This window comes from Balaenoptera ricei, chromosome 1, assembly GCF_028023285.1.
Source record: "Balaenoptera ricei isolate mBalRic1 chromosome 1, mBalRic1.hap2, whole genome shotgun sequence".
In the NCBI taxonomy this organism is placed as follows: domain Eukaryota; kingdom Metazoa; phylum Chordata; class Mammalia; order Artiodactyla; family Balaenopteridae; genus Balaenoptera; species Balaenoptera ricei.
This window is the reverse complement of record NC_082639.1, coordinates 1,259,671-1,277,589: the sequence shown is the minus strand read 5'-3', so window position 1 is coordinate 1,277,589 and position 17,919 is coordinate 1,259,671. Positions and strand designations below refer to the sequence as shown.

Below are 17,919 nucleotides of genomic sequence, written 5' to 3'. Positions count from 1 at the left end.
GAGCCCTCAGGGCACCCCCAATGCCTCCTCCCACTGCCCTCCCCCCAGGCCCCTCCTCAAGTCCAGCTGTGGCCTGTGCCTGGGCGCCGGTCTCTCCTAGCTCTGTCCCCTCTGGTGCATGGCCTTCCAAGTTCCCCAGGCCCTCTTCGGTCCCTCCTCTGAGAGCAGCTGGGAGGGGTCAGGGGTCTGCACTTGTGGGGCCTGGGCAGCCTACAGTAAAAACACCGCGGTTCAAGAATCAGAGCTCCCTGCCCCGCCCCAGGCCGCAGAGCACCTTTCCTGGGCCCGCAGTGGGGGTCGCGGGGATGAGAACACAGGAGGTGCCAGCGCCCCGCGGAGGGCACTGCAGGGATGGAGACGAGCGCCCTCCTTACTTCCGGCCCCAGGGGGCGGGCAAGTGCCTCCCCACGGGGCGTCGGCACACCCCCTCTAGCTCTGATGCCTCTCGCAGTACCTGGGGGCTGTCCCCGCGGCCGCTCGCCACCCTGCGCCGCTCAACCCCCCACCCCGCGCACCCGCCCCCTCCCGCCCTGCGCCCGCTCCTCATCCGGGCCGCGTTCGCCCCGTACCGACCGCGCACGGAACCCACGGCCCTACCACGCGCTGGCCCCCGTCAGCCCCGCCCCGCCGCAGGCCCCGCCCCGGGACGCGCGCGCGCCGTGACGCACAAGGTCTGTGACGCACAAGGTCTGCGCCGCACTCCGAGCCCAGCGCCGTCCTGAGATGCCGCCGCGTGGGCGTGGCTATCCGCTTCGTCGCAGCCCCAGGTCACCACAATCTCCCCGGTCAATACGATCTCCCCGGTCTCCACGGTCCCCGCGGCCCCGCGACCCTAGGCCATGGCCCCCGCGGCCGCCAGCCCCCCGGAGGTAGTCCGCGCGGCGCAGAAGGACGACTACTACCGCGGCGGGCTGCGGAGCGCGGCGGGCGGCGCCCTGCACAGCCTCGCGGGTGAGCCCCCGCGGGACCGCGGAGGCCATTGGGGCGCGAAGCGGGCCGACGAGCCTCAGGCCCTCCGGTCAGCCCCCCGCAGGATCGGCCAGGCCCTGCTCGCCCCCCCAAGACCTGAGCCGAAGGAAGGAGCGAGCGCCCCGGGCTTTGCCGCCTGCTGCCGGGGGCGGGGGTGGGGGCCAGGCACCAGGCGTGGAAGAGTCCACGGCTCTGGGGACACGGGGAGTCTCCCGTGGAGCAGCGGCGTCGGAGCCCAGTGGAGGGGCAAGAGCGTGGGGTGGATTCCAGACGACAGCGGGCTCCTCTTCGGAACAGCCGAAGCGAGGCTGGGCCGTAGACTCGGGCTGGTAGCCATGGGCAGGTTTTGAGCAGGAGAGGGACCCGAAACGATCAGAACAAATGGCCCGTGTATTCGTTTTACTAACACATTCACTTACTCTGTGCCAGACACTGCTCTCCGTGCTTCAGAACGTTAACTCATTTTATTCTCAACACATCTCTGAGTGGGAGCTGCTGCTAGTCCTCTCCTTAGAGACAGGGAAGTGGGGATTCCGGAGAGATCTTGTAACTTCCTGAGGTCACAACCAGCAGTGTGGGAGCTGGGATTTGATGCTGGATGGGTGGTCTCGGCTTGAGCTCCTGGTCACTGTACTACACTGTCCTTGTGGCCCTTCTGGGCTCTAGAGCAGTTGCCCAGGCGGGTCCTGGACGGGAAGGTGGCTGCAGGTTGGTAAGTTCTCAGGATACTCAGTGGGCCAGGCGAGGCAGGTATAGATGGAGCAGAGTGGACAGCACAGGAGGCCAGGGAGAGAGCAGAGTGTGGTTTAGGACAGTCTCGGCCGCATGGAAGGGTGACGGGGCTGGGCCTTGGCAGCAGGAAGGAGGCTTGTTCCTAATCCTTACGCTGCACCACCCTCGCCCCAACCCCTCAGAAATGACGTGGTTCCTCCTCTCAGGTGCGAAGAAGTGGCTGGAGTGGAGGAGAGAGATTGAGCTGGTGTCGGATGTCGCCTACTTTGGCCTCACTACACTGGCAGGTAGCAGCCCCTGGCAGGAACTCAAGGCCCACAACACACGCCGAGCCCAGAGGACAGGAGAGGGGCTGCCAGCAGAGTGAGAAACTTCTGGAGGTGCTTCTCAGTGTCCCCGGAGCTGGGCCGCATGCAGCCTCAGGGAAGGAGGGGACCCCGAGCCCTTTCCCTAGGTGGGAGGCCAGGCCCTGAGCCCAGGCCGGGGCCTCTGGAAGCTCTGAAGTACCCGTCACGTCTGTCTGGGACCGTTTCTCCGTGGCTGAACCCGTGGCCCGAGAGGGGTCCCAGCGCTGAGCCCTGTCACAGGGCCTGGGCTGTGAGGATCGTAGGGACCCGGTAGAGAGAAGGAGGTCACTGGCAGGTCCCTGCCTGTCTCTCTCCCCGGTCCCTCTCCCCACAGGCTACCAGACCCTCGGGGAGGAGTACGTCAGCATCGTGCAGGTGGACCCGACCCAGGGCCGAGTGCCCTCGAGGTTGCGCCGTGGGGTACTGGTGGCGCTGCACACCGTCCTGCCCTACCTGCTGGACAAGGCCCTGCTCCACCTGGAGCACGAGCTGCAGGCCGATGGCGACGGCGCCTGGCCCTCGCGGGGCAGCCTGGCCCCCGGTGCCCGTGGCCAGTCGGGGGCAAGGCGCTGGGTGCGCCGGTGCACGGCCGCCCTGACGGAACAGCAGCAGGGGACGCTCCTGCGGGCTGTGTTGGTGCTCAGGCAGGGCCTCGGGTGCCTCCAGCGTCTCCACGTCGCCTGGTTCTACATCCATGGCGCCTTCTACCACCTGGCCAAGAGGTTCACAGGCATCACCTACGTAAGTCACAGGTGCCGCCTGGGCCCGCTCTTCTGCAGGGGACTGCTCTTCGGGGCCTCTGTCCCCAAGCACAGTCACAGGGCCGGAGCTGAAATCCTCCACTGGAAACGTGGGTCTTGTCAGGTCCCGTTTTGCTGAAAGACCTGCGGAAGTCTGGTTTCCATAAACCCTGAGGTAGGGCGAGTCTGTCTTCCTGCCGCCAGCACGTGTGGCCACCCCACTCTGTACCCTGAGCGCAGGCTTGGGGCCCCGGCTTCTGGGCCCCATGCCCACCCTTCCAGGCCGCCTGGACAGAGGGTCAGGTGTAGGGACATCCCGATGGTGACCCTACAGCGACCCTGTTGCCGCCAGCATCCCCGCTAGCCTCCCCTGGGCTCCGCCCACCGCAGGCACTCCGACCCTCCGGAGTCTCAGCTGATGCCCTTGCTCCCAGGTTCATCCGGAGGGCCTTCTCTCGGGCCCCCTGCCTCCCCGGAGGTCTCCAGGCTCCCTTGGCAGTGCTGTCTGGGCACGTGCACCCCCTCTCCTCAGCCCAGCCCCAGTCCTCACTGCACTTGCTCTACCTGTCAGGTAGGGTGTTTGCTAAGCTGCTGCCACAGAGGAGCCTGGAAGCACGGGCTCAACCCAGTCAGGGCACTGGGGGCTGCCACAGGGCTCTTCCTACACAGGCACCCAGGGCCCTGCCTCTCGGGCTCCGAGCTCTGGCCAGTCTGGCTGACCTGACTGTCCCCGTTCCCTGGGGGGAAGGAGACAGAAGAGGGGGGCAAGCAGCTTTCCCTTGGGGGACGTGGCCGGGAGTCCCAGCTGCAGAACATCACCCGGGTGGTGGGTGCCTTGCTAGAAGCTGGAGCTTCTCTTCCTCCCATGGGGCTGAGTAGCGGGTGTGCCATGCTTGGCGCCCCCCCCCCCCATCCCACTGGGCGCCCCTGCTCAGGCTTCTTTGCCAGTTCTTTTTCTATGAGGCTTGGGGGCCTGGTCGTCCCCCCTCCCCGCGACACCTTGCCTGCAGCCTAGTGACTGCAGGCTTCGAGGTTCGTGGCCGTCCTCGCTCAGTGCTGGGCTCCCGCCGGGGGTGAGGCCCTGAGCTGTCCAGCTGCGCCCCCCCGGCTGCCGCCCAGCGCAGAGCCTGCCAGGCGCTCCGGCCCCATCCCGCAGCTAGAGGGCAGGCCTTGGCTTCGTCCCACAGGGGAGGCCTGGCCCCTGGGCCACTCAGTGCCTCGTGCCAACGGATCATGTGACTGTCCCCCCTCCCAACCCGGCTCCCTGACAGCTCCGTGTCCGCCACCCGCTCGCAGAGGACCCTCGGGCCCGTGCCAGCTACAGGTTGCTGGGGCTCGTGTCCCTGCTGCATGTGGCACTGGCCGCGGGCCTGCAGCTCTACGGCTTCCGGCAGAGGCAGCGCGCCCAGAGGGAGTGGAGGCCGCAGCGTGGCCTGTCCCACCGCAGGTGCGCAGGGCTGCGCCGGGGCAGGGGCTACCCAGCGCCACACGGAACTCAGGCTCAGTTCTGTCCCGTCGTCCCCCCTCTCCTGCCAGGAGCTACGCAGAGGAGAGAGCAGTTTCCAGAACCTCGCTGTGCACCCTGTGCCTGGAGGAGCGCAGGTACTCGACGGCCACGCCCTGCGGCCACCTGTTCTGCTGGGACTGCATCACCCACTGGGCCGACACCAAGGTGGGCGTCCTGAGCACAGGCCCCCGGCCCACCCCCGCTGCACTGGACCCGCTGCCTGCCTCCACAGCCGCGCTCGTTCGGGGTGGGGGTGGGGGGCCTGTTTTTAAAAGCCCCCGGCTGGGCTGGAGGCAGGGAGCTGCGGTGGCCGGAAGCCCGCTGTGGCGGCTCCGCTCCCAAAAGGCAGGCCCCGGCCACCCACCTGGGAACCCTCGGAGCGAGAGCCGCCTGCTCGGCCTTGAGATCTCAGGGTGTGGGGTCCAGGGGGCCAGAGCAGGGAGCTCTGCCACCTCTTAACCCTGCGCTGGCTTCAGGGAGGGGCCAGTCCCGGGCCCCCATGTACCTCCGCCCCGTCTCTCCTTGGGGCCTGAGGCCAAGCCCGCCTCGTTACTGGCATGTCCCGTCCACACGCTGCCCAAGGAGCCTTCTTCAGGGCCTGCGGGGTGTGGGTGGCTGCAGCCTCCTCCTTGGGGTCCAGGCCACTCCGCGAGGCCCCGGGGCACACGCGTGCCTGGCAGGCAAGGGGCTGACCTTCCCGGGCCAGGAGGGACCCGGCCCTGAGGGTGGGGACAGGGGGCCCGTGAGCTCACACCCAGCAACTCCGAGACGCTCAGGGCAGCCACGGTCGTTCCGCGGCCAGGCGCCCTCCCTTGTCCCAAGTCACCCGTGGCCTGGCCATCTCCTCGCTGGTCACCGTCCCTGCTCTGCTCCCCGACTGCCTGCATCATCTCAAAAAAATGTTTTTCTGTCTTAATAGAGACGTTGTGTACATCCGTGTTTTACTGGAGATGCCAGTGGAGGAGGGACCCCCGGGGTTGTAGGGGTCACAACCCGTGACCTTCCTCCTCCCCCCCACAGATGGAGTGTCCCCTCTGCAGGGAGAAGTTCCTCCCCCAGAAGCTGGTCTACCTGCGGCACTACCGCTGACCCGACGGAGGGAGGAACCCAGGAGTCTTTCCTGATGTCCGGAGGAAGTTTATTCTCAAGGTTGACAAGTTGACTTTACTTGCACAGAAATCGTGAAACTCTCTTTTATTCTGTGTCACATAAGACACCGTGCCAGCCGCCGGGGAGGACAGGCGCTGGACCTGGACCTGGACCTGGACCTGGCCGTGAAATGGCTTCAGGGCAGGTTGGGCAGGGCCTGCAGGGCTGCCAGCCAGACAGCTCAGCACTTAAACAGAACTTCCCTCCCTTCCCCAAACCGGTCATTTCTATCCAACACCCTGCACACAGTGAGGGCGGGGCCAGACGGGCCAGGACTGAGCAGGCGCCGAGAACCAGCAGCGTGCCTTCCCGGCGTGGTCGGTCTTCCAGCCCCAACGACCCACAAACCTTAACCCTTGTCACCAGAGCTGGCTTTTGGGGCGAGGGGGCACAGCCCTTCCCGGAAAGCAAGGAGCCGTGATCGCCCCCTAACGCATTTGGCAGGTGCCTTCTAATAAATGTCAAGTTTGTTTCCCGTTTTAGAAAATGGAGGACTTTCCTGGTGGCGCAGTGATTAAGAATCCACCTGCCAATGCAGGGCACACGGGTTCGAGCCCTGGTCCGGGAAGATCCCACATGCCGCGGAGCAACTAAGCCCGTGTGCCACAACTACTGAGCCTGCGCTCTAGAGCCCGTGTGCCACAACTGCTGAGCCCGCGCGCCTAGAGCCTGTGCTCCACAACAAGAGAAGCCGCCGCAATGAGAAGCCCACGCACCGCAACGAAGAGTAACCCCTGCTCACCACAACTAGAGAAAGCCCACGCTCAGCAACAAAGACCCAATGCAGCCAAAAATAAATAAATTTTAAAAATAAATAAAACGGAAGTGTGCGTCCTGGCCATTCAACACGAGCGGTCTCCTCCTGCTTGGAGCGCCTGGTGGGCCCCAGTCAGCCTGACCCACTGAGGCCACCCATCTCCAAAGCTGGTGGTGGGCCAGCTTGCCTACACCAGCTCACTGCTGTGTCCATCACACTTCCTGCCACCTTTTTTGTTATTTTCAGGTTTTTAGATCTACCTAAGCTGTGCAGAGACAGGACTTTGCCGTAGGCATCCTTACAACACCAATTCCACAGAAGTGCTGGTGTGTTAGCACCATGAGGTGAACGGAAAAGGGGCCCTCCCAGGGCCCCTGCAGGCTGCTTCTCCCTCCATGTGACTCTGTGGGCGCGGCGATGCAGGAACAGAGACTCCTCGGTGAGCAGAGGTCAGCCCCAGACGCAGGCCGTGACCGTGGGCCCTGCTCTGGACGGGCAGGAGCCCCAGGGGAGGCTCCACGGTTCCCAAAACCCCTTACTTACACTCACCAAGTGCCCGCAACTTCCCGTATTTCAGGCCTGTGCATTTACCAGGAAAACAGTATGAAAAACAAAATAAAGTCTAGAGTTTGAACACCTCAGGTGCCATAATGTGGTAATAAAAGTACCGATTTGGACATCATTTACACATGAAGTTAAAATTCAGGATCAGGTACACAAATGGTCTTCATACGGCCTCTTAAAAGCAAGAGGAGCTCAATTTCAGCTATGCAAAAACTGGCAAAAGAAAAGCCAGGCAGTAAACACTCGATGTCTGAAACCCGCAGACAGATGGAAACGGCGCTTGCAGCAGGGAGTGAGAACAGACCACCGGTGTCTGGGCCGCGGCCTCAGCAGCAGAGCCCGCCCTCCAGGGAGGCCACGCTCCCCCGCCAGGCCCTCACAGTGCCGGAGGCGTAGCGGGTTAGATGAAGACTACGGGCGAGCAGGGACGTTGTCTTTAATGAAGTTGGAATTAAAAAGTCACTCGGTAAAATGTTTACGAGTATTGGTTTTTATCACATCAAAAAAGTTGACATGCAGGTCAGAGCTGTTCCCCCGTAGAAAGTGGGAAGCCATGTGTTAAAAGCCACAGAACTGGCTGCTCCTGCCAGGTGTTTCTGAAAAGGGGCTGCTGCATGAGAACACGTTTAAGTTAAAACAACCCTTCACGTATCAAAGAAATGTGTCAAAATAATCTCAAACAATTAAAATATATATATTTATAATTCCAGGCCCTCAGAAGCAATCATGGTAGTTAAGAACGAAGTTTTGAGTCATTATGATAGAGGCCAACTCAACACATCTCTAGCGAGATGAAATTCGGAAACCGGCATTAGAGCCCGGAGTTGCTGCAGAATCTCCTCCATGCGCCGGACGGACGGGCGAGCGTCCTCCGTGGCCACAGTGAGCGTCCTGGGAGGCGGCAGCTGGCGTCCTGGCTCCTTCCGCGGGCCCGGCCCCCCACCCCCGCCCACCAGCCCACCCGGCTGTCCACCCGGCCTGCGCTCTGCAAGGCCAGCGTCTGGACGCCTGACCGGCACTGGAAAATAAATCAACGCGATTCGGTTTAAATGCCAGTTTCTTCAAGAACCTGATATTTCAGTTACAAATAATTGAAGCTCCTTTTTAAAAAGAAAATAACTCCCTTGTAATCAACTACTTTATATGAGGAAAGAAGACGGCGTCACAGCAACTTGCGGCCGTCCAGGGCCCGCGGAGGGCGGCCACGTCTAGCTGGCGAACGTCTTGCCCACGTCCTCCTTCCCCTTGTACGTCCTCTTGCCGTGCGTGAACGGGATGTACCGGTACTTGATCATGTGCTGGGGACAGGCAGACGCGTCTCAGCACGGCTTCCCCGTGACCCACCTTCCCTCCAACTCTGAGCTCCACCTTCTCCACATACCGGGCGTGGAGACAGAGCTCTGGCGGATGCCCCCGTCCCCCCACTGCCCAGCGGAGCCGGCCGAGCTGCTGGAAACCCTGAGGGTGTGGGATGGGCTTCGTGACGCTCCGTGTGCCGGACAGGCTAGCGCTACTGAGCTGGGGACATGGGATGGGCGGCACCCGGGCCCAGGTGGTTGTGGTGGGGGGAGGCCAGGATGAAGCCGCACCGCCCTGTCTGGCCAGGCCCGTTCTAGGGTGATGTTGGTAGAACACACCATCTGGCAGGTCCTGGGCCCCGACCGTCCCGCAGTATGACGTGCCAGACCTGAGGGTGTTAACTGGCTGTGCTGTGCTGGCGGGGAGCGGGCACCACACCCATCAGACCTGCAGGGAGAGCAGGGTCCACACGGCCCTCCCGTGTCTCGGGCCCGAGCCGGCTCTCCCAAAGCTACCAGTACCGGGTGGCACTGTCTCACAGTGCAGAACCATCTGGGTTTTTACCTTTATTTGCCTCTTCATCGTGATACAGAAAAGCATGATGAAGTACATCACCAGGATGGGCCAGAACACCGGGACGTTGAATGCCTCAAAGAAGGTGCAGACCATGGCCACCAGGATGCCCTTGGTTGCTGCATGCCTAACGTAAGGAGAGAAGGTCAGTGCTGGACGGCGGCCCCGAGGAGGGTGTGGGTCTCCACTTGCGGAGTGGGCTGGGCGCTGCGTGTGGCATGTCTGACGTACTACGTTTGACCACGGACACAGCGTTCTTAGTCCCTTGAACACTCGAAGTTTTCTGAAATTACATAAAGTGTAAAACAGCAGTGGGGGCCCTGGCACTGCCCAGGCCGGCAGCTGGCAGATGCAGATGCCCCCCATGTGCTGCTGGGGCCCACGTCTAGAAATCCAGTCCCGAGCCTCAAGGCTTGAGTCCCACATGCCCAGCAGGCCGTCCCCCAGTGGCCGAGCAGTGTCCCCAGGAGAAGCAGGTGGAGTCAGGCCTCAGGGCCACCCTCCCTCCAGCTCAGAGCCCAACCCATAAGGGTCACAGCCCTACTTAAAATCCCCCTTGGTCTCCCTTTCCTAGAGAACAAACGCCACCTCAGAGGGCGGGCAGCCCCGGGCCCGACGTTTCACGCTCATCCCACAGGGACTCGCCGAGCGCCTGCACGGCCGCCCCTGCACCAGGAGGACAGGCTGAAGGGCGGCAGCTCTTTGCCTTCACTTTTGTGACAACACAGGACAGACACGTTCACAGACTACCCCCCCCCACACACACACACACACACTAGCGGGTCACCTCCATCCTCCTGTCACATTCATCCTTGTCACAACGTCACACACACGACTGCCTCCAGGAGGCCTGGGGACGCCCAGGCCACCCCGAGGACCGAGTGAGGAGAGAGCTGGTCCCCCTTCGGGCCACCGTGCACAAAGCAGCGTCCCCCCGAGGCCAAGTGTGCCACATACCCGGGACCCGCCCCCCCAGAAGCAGCCTCTTTTCTGCAGCATCGAGGTGCAGCGGTGTCACCTTGGGAGGGGGGTGGGCACTGCAAGGCCCCGTGACCCCCCTCCACGCCCAGCGGGCACGCTTCACGTTCTGGGTTGAGTCAACATTCAAAACGAGGAAACACAACAGGACTGGCGTTTCTCCAAGGGGTCTAAGCTGCTGGCTCGCTGGGACCGAAGCGCCTGCCCCCGTCTCACGGCCATGCGTGGGGACGAGCGCCCTTCGCAACCACCGTTAGGAAGTGACTCACCAAAACTTAAACTCTGGGAGCCTTCGAATGAAGGGCCGGAACTCCTCATTCTGTTTGGTTGGTAACGAGGGGCCATCGTCTGAAAGGCAGAATGTCACCCGGAGGTGAGGCAGGCAGTGCACCTTGTCACTTCCACCGCTGCCCTTTTAAGGTTCCCTAGAGCTTGTGAACCAGCAGGCCTGATACGTGACATACATATTTACATCCTTTAACCGGACATAAAATGGGAACCTTCAGTTGATTTAGAAACTGATTCACTGCTTTAGAAGATCTGTATTAGAATTTCTTTTTAAGGCCACTTTAAGTGATCAAGTAAAAATTCAACCACACGCCGATTTTCAGGAACGCGTCAACTGTACAACACGAGGTACAGGGAGAATGAACGTCCACAGGCCATGAGAGCACAGAGGCGGGAGCCGTGCATCCACTCTCAGGCGCGCTGGGCTCAGGACGGCCACCCTCTGCAGTGAGCCGCGAGCCGCCTCCCACCCCATGCGGGAAGGTGCCCTCCCCAGTTAACAGATGGAGAAACTGAGGCCTACTGAAAGGGCCTCTTGTTTCCTAATCCCCCCAATGCAGCACCAAACGAAAGGGTTGTTTCCTTTGCTATTTTCATCAAATACTCCACAGAAAAAAATACACAGGCTCCGATCGTGACGCGAACAGGCTGCGTAAAGTGTGCCTCTGCCGTTAACAACTGTGCCTCTGACTCCTCGGGCTCCACAGGAGCTGCGTCGGGTTTTCCCAACAGTGGCTGCGACGTGCCGGAATGGAGGCCTCACCATCTGGTCGTGAGCCATCCCCGCCCCCAGCTGGCCCAGCAGGTGTGTGCCAAGGCCCCCACCTGGCCCAGGTATGCCAGGAGCAGCCAGAGCCACGAACCTTTCCACCCATCGCCCTCAGGGGACATCGGGGGGCCAGTGGCCTCAGTCAGCCACGCGGAGCCGCTGTGGAAGCCTGCTTTTGTGAGAAAGGGACCTAACAGGCAAGCGTGGAGGGGACGTGGACGGGCCAGCTACCCAGGAAGCAGGCCCTGGCTCCCCCCGCCCCCGTGGGACCTCGCCAGGTTCCACAGCCCGACGGCTCACTTTCCTCATCTGCCAAACGGGGGTGACAGGAGCGCCTGCCTCCTGGGACTGTCACAAGGGCTTAGAAAGTCGTTCCACAAACTTGCCAGGATCACAGAAGTTGCAGGTACATTTTAAGCACCCAGAGAACAGTCCCCAAAATTTAGATTTCAAATGTTTCCAGAGAAAATGGAGCAATCCTGGGAAGTATAGAAAGACCACAACTCTCCCCAAACAAAGTGGACAGTCTCCACTCTACCTGAATCTTCCATTAAGGAAGGATCCACTTTTGGAGAAAGGAAAGCTATGAAGAGATTTAGATGGTAGATTCCCAAGGCGTAGGTCACGATGTACCAACCCTGGAAGAGAAGGAGAAACGGTCAGTGAGGCCACCCTGAACCCATCCCCTGTCTGGACTGAACCAGGACGTGGAGTCGTAACAAGTGACCAAAGTGCAGTGACCATCCACGCTGACAGTTTATCTTAAACGGCACCGAGGGGTCCTGAGAGTGGATAAGCCACGGTCCACACAGCAAACGTTTTCAAGGGTCCCGTTAGGTGCACCCAGAATGTAAAGCCACCAGCCCCCCAGAAGGCAGCAAAAACGGGGGTGCTTCACAAAGCCTCACGCCCGAGCTGCACACCCGGGTCACAAGCCCTGCCCTCGGCCAGCGGCCCCTGACCCAGACGCAGGCTCCGGACCAGCCTGAGACACTGGGGCTCGAGCTCCTTCCGGCAGGCGGTTCACACCACCACACACTGTGTCAGGAATGTTCATAACGTTTGCCCAGAAGAAATCCAGAGCCGGAAAATCAGGAAACCAAGCACGAGTCAGCAAAGTGTCGTGGAGCCAAACCCCCCTCAGGCGGCACAGAGAAGGGGGCACACATGCCACGTGACTCGCTCTTAGAGGAGAGACTTCATCCAATCAGAACCAGAGCTGCACTGCAGGACCAACTGTAAAAGCCTAAACATTTTCACACAAACAAGATGAGCCCCTTCTGCCTTAAAACGTTTTCAAGTCAAACAACAAAAACCTAAATGTGAAGCGTTAACAGCTGAATGTTCACACAGCTCCGCAGGGTGGGCTGAGTCTGAAGGGATGCCAAGTCGGGCAGAGACTCAGCTCAGAGCACAGGAAAACCAACCCGTACGAGATGCCCCCACCCAAATCCCCCAAGTCAAGGTTTCTAGGTCATTCTTTCCATTAAGAATGGACCAAGGTCCAGTTTCTTAAAAAAGTCTAGAGCCGATCACAGCAAACTGAACATCAGTTGTAGACACCCAATACAGACCGCACCCTGCTGCAGAGCTGGACCGGGGCCCCACCGCCTCTGTGCCGAGCCAGGGCGAGGCTTCCTTGTAGGAACGCAGACACAATACCATCCAAGGACAGGTCTCTACACTTAGCTTAGGTGAGAATTCCCCACAGCCCTGGACGCAGCATAGCATCCAGCAGGTGAAGTATCCATCTACGCACACACGTACTCCGACACCTGGAAGGAGGTGTCTGCTTTCAAGGAGCGGGAGAAAAAGCCTCAGCCTCCTTCCTCTGGGCACAAGGGAGCACGAGCTGCCCTCCTCTCAGGACCTACAGAGCACTCCCGTCCAGGAGCCCGGCACTCACCAAAGGTGCAGGGAGGGCGTGCGTCCCGTGGAGGAGCCGTGCCACCCTCGGTCACCCCACCCGGCCCTCCTCGGACACCAGCACGGCTCACGGCGCCCAGGGAATGGGGTGGCCAGTCCAGGTCATTTTGTCCCTACAGTCCCCAGCCCCCGGAAGTCCCGCGCGAGGCAGGGTCAGGGAGCGCCAGAAGGTCCCCTGTGCAGACCAGGACACTGGAGAGCGCTGTCACCTCACCAAGCCCGGCTGACACCAAGACTGTCCTGGGAAGTCCAGCGAGAGAATACGAGGAACTCAGGACGGGATGTAAACAACCCCCCTTTAAAGACAGTCACTGAAGTCTTTCTTATGCTTGGTGCTTAACTGAAAAATGATCTTTAGAGACCCTTTCCTTCACCGTAAACCCACCTAATCCAGCGACAGAAGGAAAAACAACACCCCAGCCAACACCGCAGTGCGGTGACTCATCACCGCCACCCCCCACCGACCTGCAGAAGGTAAACTCGGATCATGTAGACGAAGCTCAGGCCCAGCGTCACCACCCATCGCACAGCCGTGTATGGCGTAGACTTGTCCAGCCAGGACTGATAGATCTGCAACGAGAGCGCCCAAGTTACAGAGACCCTGCAATTCCTTCTGCAGAGCACACTTCCTGCCAGCGTTTGCCTCAGACTTTAAGTCAATGGCACTAAGCAGTGACTGCAACTAATCCAAGATTTGCAGTGCTTCCTGAGGCAAGTCCACCCCTTAAGCAAAGATACTACAGAACCACCTCTTGCAGCACGTGGTCCTACAGCATCGGCCCGAGGGGCCATCGTGGGGAGGCTGAACTTCAACCCCCGAGACGATGGGACAGAGAAAGGAGAATGTCACCACCCTGCACGTGGGACTCCACCCGAGGTCCCGTCCCAAAGCCCGCTCCCCCCGGAGCCGGTCCCAGCCCACCCAGGAGCTGCAGAGCTGACTGCCTTAATCCTTAGATTCACATATGTGCACATGTGTGCCTACATACACGTGTACGTGTGTGTGTAATTAATATACACGTGTGTAGTCTAAATTTAATTTTGAGATTTTAATTATGAAAAATTTCAACCATTCGTGAGAGAGGATATGAGCCTACATGTGCCCATCACCTGGCTTCAATAATTATGAACTTTTCCAGACGCTATTTTTTAATTTTAAAAATCAAGACAGTTTTAGGTTTGAACCAAACTGTGCGATCCTTCGCTGAGTTACACTCCTTCCTGCAGAACCCACAGGCCTCGCTGCAGCCCCAAGGGGTATTCCCGCCGCGGAGCACAGGCCTGGGCCAGAGGGGCCGAGGGGACAGCAAGGGCAGAGCAGGGGCCGCCAGCTCCATCCCGCCCAGGAGCTAAGAATGGTTTTCACATTTTAAAAGTTGTTGGAAAAAAACACAGAAGACAAGTACGTGGCCTGAACCTCAGGAGACCCAGCACCCGCACGGCAACGGGAAAAGCTTCCGAGAGGGTGAACGAGAGGCCCAGGGAGGTGCCGCCACCCTGCGGGGGCTGCCAGCACACTTACGCCCCAGGGAAACGTCCCAGGGTCAAGTCTCATTTAAATGTTTCTGCAACTCAGTGACCCAAAAACCAACCTGTCCGAGCCTTGTGAAGAACCTGTACACCACAGAAGGCTTCCCGTGGACGGAATCTCCCACACTGTCACCTTCGGACATGCTGTATACAAGAAAAATACAACACACTTTTAAATTCAATAAAAAGCACTCAAGGACTGGATCATTTTGCCCCATTTTCATCAACACCGTCAAGCAGGTTTCCTCAGTAGTCACTGTTTCATCCACGCCGTGGCTTCCTTCTGTGTGTCTTTACCACCAGTCACCCAGAAAAAAGAAACCAGCCAGCGACACGCCTTGGTGGAGAGCCAGGAAGGCATGTGACACGCGAAGCAGCAGCACCAGGTGGACTTCCGTTTCTGCTCATGTCACCTGCCTCACACGCCTCCGGCAGGTCCCCAGGAGCCGCCCTCGCTGACGGCCAAGTCCTGTGGCCCCGTTCCTGTGTCCACCTCCCGGGGCCAGTCCACAGCACGGGCCAGGGCGCCCAAGCCTCCCCGGGGCTCGCCGGCCTCCAGCACCTCCTCCTGCCGCTCCTCGGGCTCCCCTTGGTGCCCCCACTTCTCTAGGCCCTGCCCTGCCCTCCGTCCAGACCGCTGCCCACGGTGCCAGCTGTGCACCTCCAGGTCCTCCCAGACCCGGTCCCCACTCCATGGCCAGGCTCCTCAGCTGAGCGCCCGTCTGCGTCCCAGTTCCTTATCTGCGCGTGCAGGTAATCCTATCTGCTCCTGACCATTTCAACATGCCGGGCGACTCCACGCGCATCTAGCCTGCGAGAACCCAGGTCACTAAGGGAAGCCAAGGGCATCGTCACCCCTATTCCACAGCAGAGGATCAAGCCCCAAATAGTTTAAGCCACTTCTCAAAGTCAAGAGTAGCTCTGACCTCAGCTCCTGCAGCCCAGCACACCCCCGCCTGAACCTCGGGACCAGAGGATGCAGAGGACGGAGGGCCCTGCCAGCCTGAAGCTGGTGAAGACGCCAGAGCAAAGCTCTCGCTGCCCGCAAACTTGCGGGCGGCTCCTTCCCGATCTGGCACCACGGCAGGGCTGGGGACCAGAAGCGGACTCCAGCTAAGAGTCTGTTTCCAGGGCCCCTGCGTGGCACGGCTGTGCGGCCTCAGTTTCCTCATCGGGGAGATGGCACCTGCTGGCACAGCAGCCCTTCCCATTCAGACAGAAAACCGCGGCTCCCGACGGCCCGAGCTGCCCCGTCGCCCGGCCTGCGCACAGCGGGGCTGGGGCCTGAACCCACGCCCGCCGACACGTCCTCGCCATGTGCACTGAGCAAGCCAGCAGGCTCACGATGCGATCCCGGGTCCCACGTGGAACAACGTGCCCTTTACAGCTGACCCTCGAAGAATGGAGAGTTAGGGGCGCCGGCCCCCCGCAGTCGGCAAGCCGAGTATAACTTTGCAGTCGGCCTCTGGATCCGCAGTTCAGCCAACCACGGACTGTGCAGTACCGCAGTACTCTTCTCGTGAAAAAAATCCACACGTGAGTGGCCCCATGCAGTCCAAACCTGTGTTGTTCAAGGGTCAACTGTACAACTCAGGTATTAAAATAACCTGAGCAGTCCCACCACACACGTCATCACATCTGTGCTGAAAAGTCTGTCATTCAATAACACCATTTCCTGGAGCCACCGTGTGGAGGGGGCCAACTAGGCTAGCGGGCGCAGGAGTGCCAGGAGTGTCACGGAGGAGACTGAGAAATGCCCTTTGCTCTCAGGGGAGCCGAGGCTGAACTGAACAGGTGAATTGTGGCTCCTAGTCCTGTCGTTTGAGAAGGTTTGTCTTTACGTTCAACTGGGAAAAATTCCAGTTTTTAAAACGGGCTACGTTAGAGCCTGTTACCTAGGACAGCCAGCCACCCTCTTTAGGCCAGAGCCAGGCCAGGAGAAAGCTACATCAGTAACATCATTTATCCTGCGGTTCCATACAAATTACCCCTTATTTTACTTTTTTATGACCGAAGTGTTTACCTTTAGAACGCTTCTACTTGAGCTGAGGCATTAAGATGAACATTAGAAAAACCTGGCTATTCCTTTAAAGTACGTGCCCTAAATAGAAATGACCGCTTCTAAGTCTCATTCTTTCAACTGAATGTGTGGAAAATCTTCCCAAAACAAAACAGCCAATTTCAGGTCACCTGGCAAACAACATACGTGGTAACACACGGCTCCACGCCGTGGCTGAGCTTGCCGACGGCGACGTTAAGAACGTGAACTTTGGAGTCAAACGGCCTGTCTATGGCGTGACCCGCAGGCCACCTCGCCGGCACCGCAGGCCCCTCCCGGGCCTCTGTGGGAGTGAGCGGCCAGCATCAGCAGCAGGCCTGGCCCGTAGGGCGGCCGAGGGAGGGAGGGAGGGAGCGAGCGGGTCTCCCTCACACACGTCAGACCTGTTCCCGAGCCCGATCGGGGCAACCCTCGCAGGGCTGGGCGTCTGCGGTCCTCTTCCCTCTGCTGTTCCAAGACCGCCTCCTCGAGAGAGGCGCCCTGTGACTGTCCAACAGGTGCCGGTCCCTCACATCACGTCACCCTGTTTTATTCTGTGTGACGATCGTTTCTGATTGCTTTCCGCTTTCTCTCTCTACTGCCTCCTGCTAGAACGCAAGCTTCCTGAGGGGAGCCTTGTCTGTCCACTGCCAGCCCCACGGCCCACAGGGCCCGGCACAGAGCTCGCAGTGGGTAAGTTCTCTGTTGGATGTCACTGCTTCAGCCTCAGCCTCAAGAAAACAAAGGCAAAAACAAGACAAAACCATTCCAAGCGGAGACCAGGAGTATCACGTGTGCAGATTTGCGTACAGAGTTCCAGAGTCATCACTGCACCTGTCTGTGGAGTGGACCTCCCTCCTCAGATGGCCCCCATCACACAGAGGACAGTCCCGCCCGGCGCACGGGACACCCACTGTTTGGCTTCCACTACCTCTCCGTTCATCCCCCCTCCCCATTCCTCCTGGGTCCCCAGCGTGGTAATTTCCCACACTTTCACCCTCTGATGCTGTTCCCTCCGCTGAAATGCCCTTCCAGACCTCATCCACTCAAGCGCTCGGCCAAGCCCCGCCGCCAGCTGCTCCCTCCCCTGGGCGTGACCACCTTCCCGTCTCCTCCGGGCCCTGACCACACCGCACCTGCACCGCCAAAACCGGGGGCCCCGGGGGGTCCACCTTACACATCCCCAGAAGTGAGACCCAGCCGACCGAGCAGCAGGCGCCCCGGGACGCTCCCAGGCCCAGTGCCCAGGGCAAGTTTCCGGAGGAAGCTCTGGGCCCAGCACGCGGGGCGCCGTCGGGCGGCTCGACCCGAGCGCTCGGAATCCTCGGTTCGCAGAATGGCCAGGACTCGACCTCAAGAGACCCAAGTCCACCGCGACGCTTCCTACCCAAATCCCGCAGACCGCCCTGGTTCGGCGAGGACACCGAGGCCCCACGGCCCCGGCCGGGCGGCCGACCCCTTCCAGGACGCGCCAGCGGGGGGCGGGAGCCGGTCATCGCGGAGACCCCAGGGGCCCCGTTCGGCCCCGGCCCCGCGCGCGGCCCCCAAGCCCCCGGCCCCCGCCCCGCCCCGCCCGCCGGCACCTCGCGGTCCACTGCGGCCGAGCGCGGTCTCCCGAGGGCCGCGAGAAGGAGGACGCGGGTGGCGGCCGCGCCGGCGCTTCGCTCCGTCCGGGAAGACGCAGCCGAGCACTTCCGCTCCGTCTTGCGCGGCGCCGCCTCCCGGGCCTTCAAGATGGCCGCCGGGGCGGGGC

General features: G+C 60.7%; 2 protein-coding genes across 5 annotated transcripts; one reads left to right on the top strand and one right to left on the bottom strand.

Moving 5' to 3' along the window:
- The first annotated feature begins 688 nt into the window (after positions 1 to 688).
- Positions 689 to 6,835, top strand: PEX10 (peroxisomal biogenesis factor 10). 4 transcript variants are annotated; one of them, XM_059901392.1, is made up of 8 exons: positions 689 to 951; positions 1,908 to 1,988; positions 2,383 to 2,789; positions 3,223 to 3,359; positions 4,060 to 4,235; positions 4,325 to 4,460; positions 5,316 to 5,444; positions 5,928 to 6,835. In XM_059901392.1, the coding sequence occupies exons 1-8, from the start codon at positions 840 to 842 to the stop codon at positions 5,956 to 5,958; spliced, it is 1,209 nt and encodes a 402-aa protein (XP_059757375.1). In that variant the 5' UTR covers positions 689 to 839; the 3' UTR covers positions 5,959 to 6,835. The 4 variants fall into 4 exon arrangements, 3 of the variants coding, with proteins under 3 accessions (XP_059757375.1, XP_059757445.1, XP_059757529.1); XR_009498449.1 differs by lacking the exon at positions 3,223 to 3,359; XM_059901462.1 differs by lacking the exons at positions 5,316 to 5,444; positions 5,928 to 6,835 and adding an exon at positions 5,215 to 5,309.
- A 404-nt stretch (positions 6,836 to 7,239) lies between these two features.
- On the bottom strand, positions 7,240 to 17,914 carry RER1 (retention in endoplasmic reticulum sorting receptor 1). The gene is made up of 7 exons (XM_059901697.1): positions 17,750 to 17,914; positions 14,191 to 14,272; positions 13,064 to 13,168; positions 11,211 to 11,310; positions 9,885 to 9,963; positions 8,629 to 8,764; positions 7,240 to 8,063 (listed from the first exon to the last, which is right to left on the bottom strand). Exons 2-7 carry the CDS (start codon positions 14,269 to 14,271, stop codon positions 7,974 to 7,976), a joined length of 591 nt encoding a protein of 196 aa, XP_059757680.1. The 5' UTR covers position 14,272; positions 17,750 to 17,914; the 3' UTR covers positions 7,240 to 7,973.
- Positions 17,915 to 17,919: the final 5 nt, after the last annotated feature.

Coding starts and splice junctions, on each gene's coding strand:
- PEX10 (XM_059901392.1), top strand. CDS start 840: ATGGCCCCCGCGGCCGCCAGCCCCCCGGAGGTAGTCCGCGCGGCGCAG. Junction 1,989..2,382: donor TGGCCTCACTACACTGGCAG/GTAGCAGCCCCT, acceptor CTCTCCCCACAG/GCTACCAGACCCTCGGGGAG. Junction 5,445..5,927: donor GGAGGAAGTTTATTCTCAAG/GTTGACAAGTTG, acceptor TTCCCGTTTTAG/AAAATGGAGGACTTTCCTGG.
- RER1 (XM_059901697.1), bottom strand. CDS start 14,271: ATGTCCGAAGGTGACAGTGTGGGAGATTCCGTCCACGGGAAGCCTTCT. Junction 13,169..14,190: donor TCTTCACAAGGCTCGGACAG/GTTGGTTTTTGG, acceptor CTCTCGTTGCAG/ATCTATCAGTCCTGGCTGGA. Junction 11,311..13,063: donor TCCGAGTTTACCTTCTGCAG/GTCGGTGGGGGG, acceptor CTTCTCTTCCAG/GGTTGGTACATCGTGACCTA.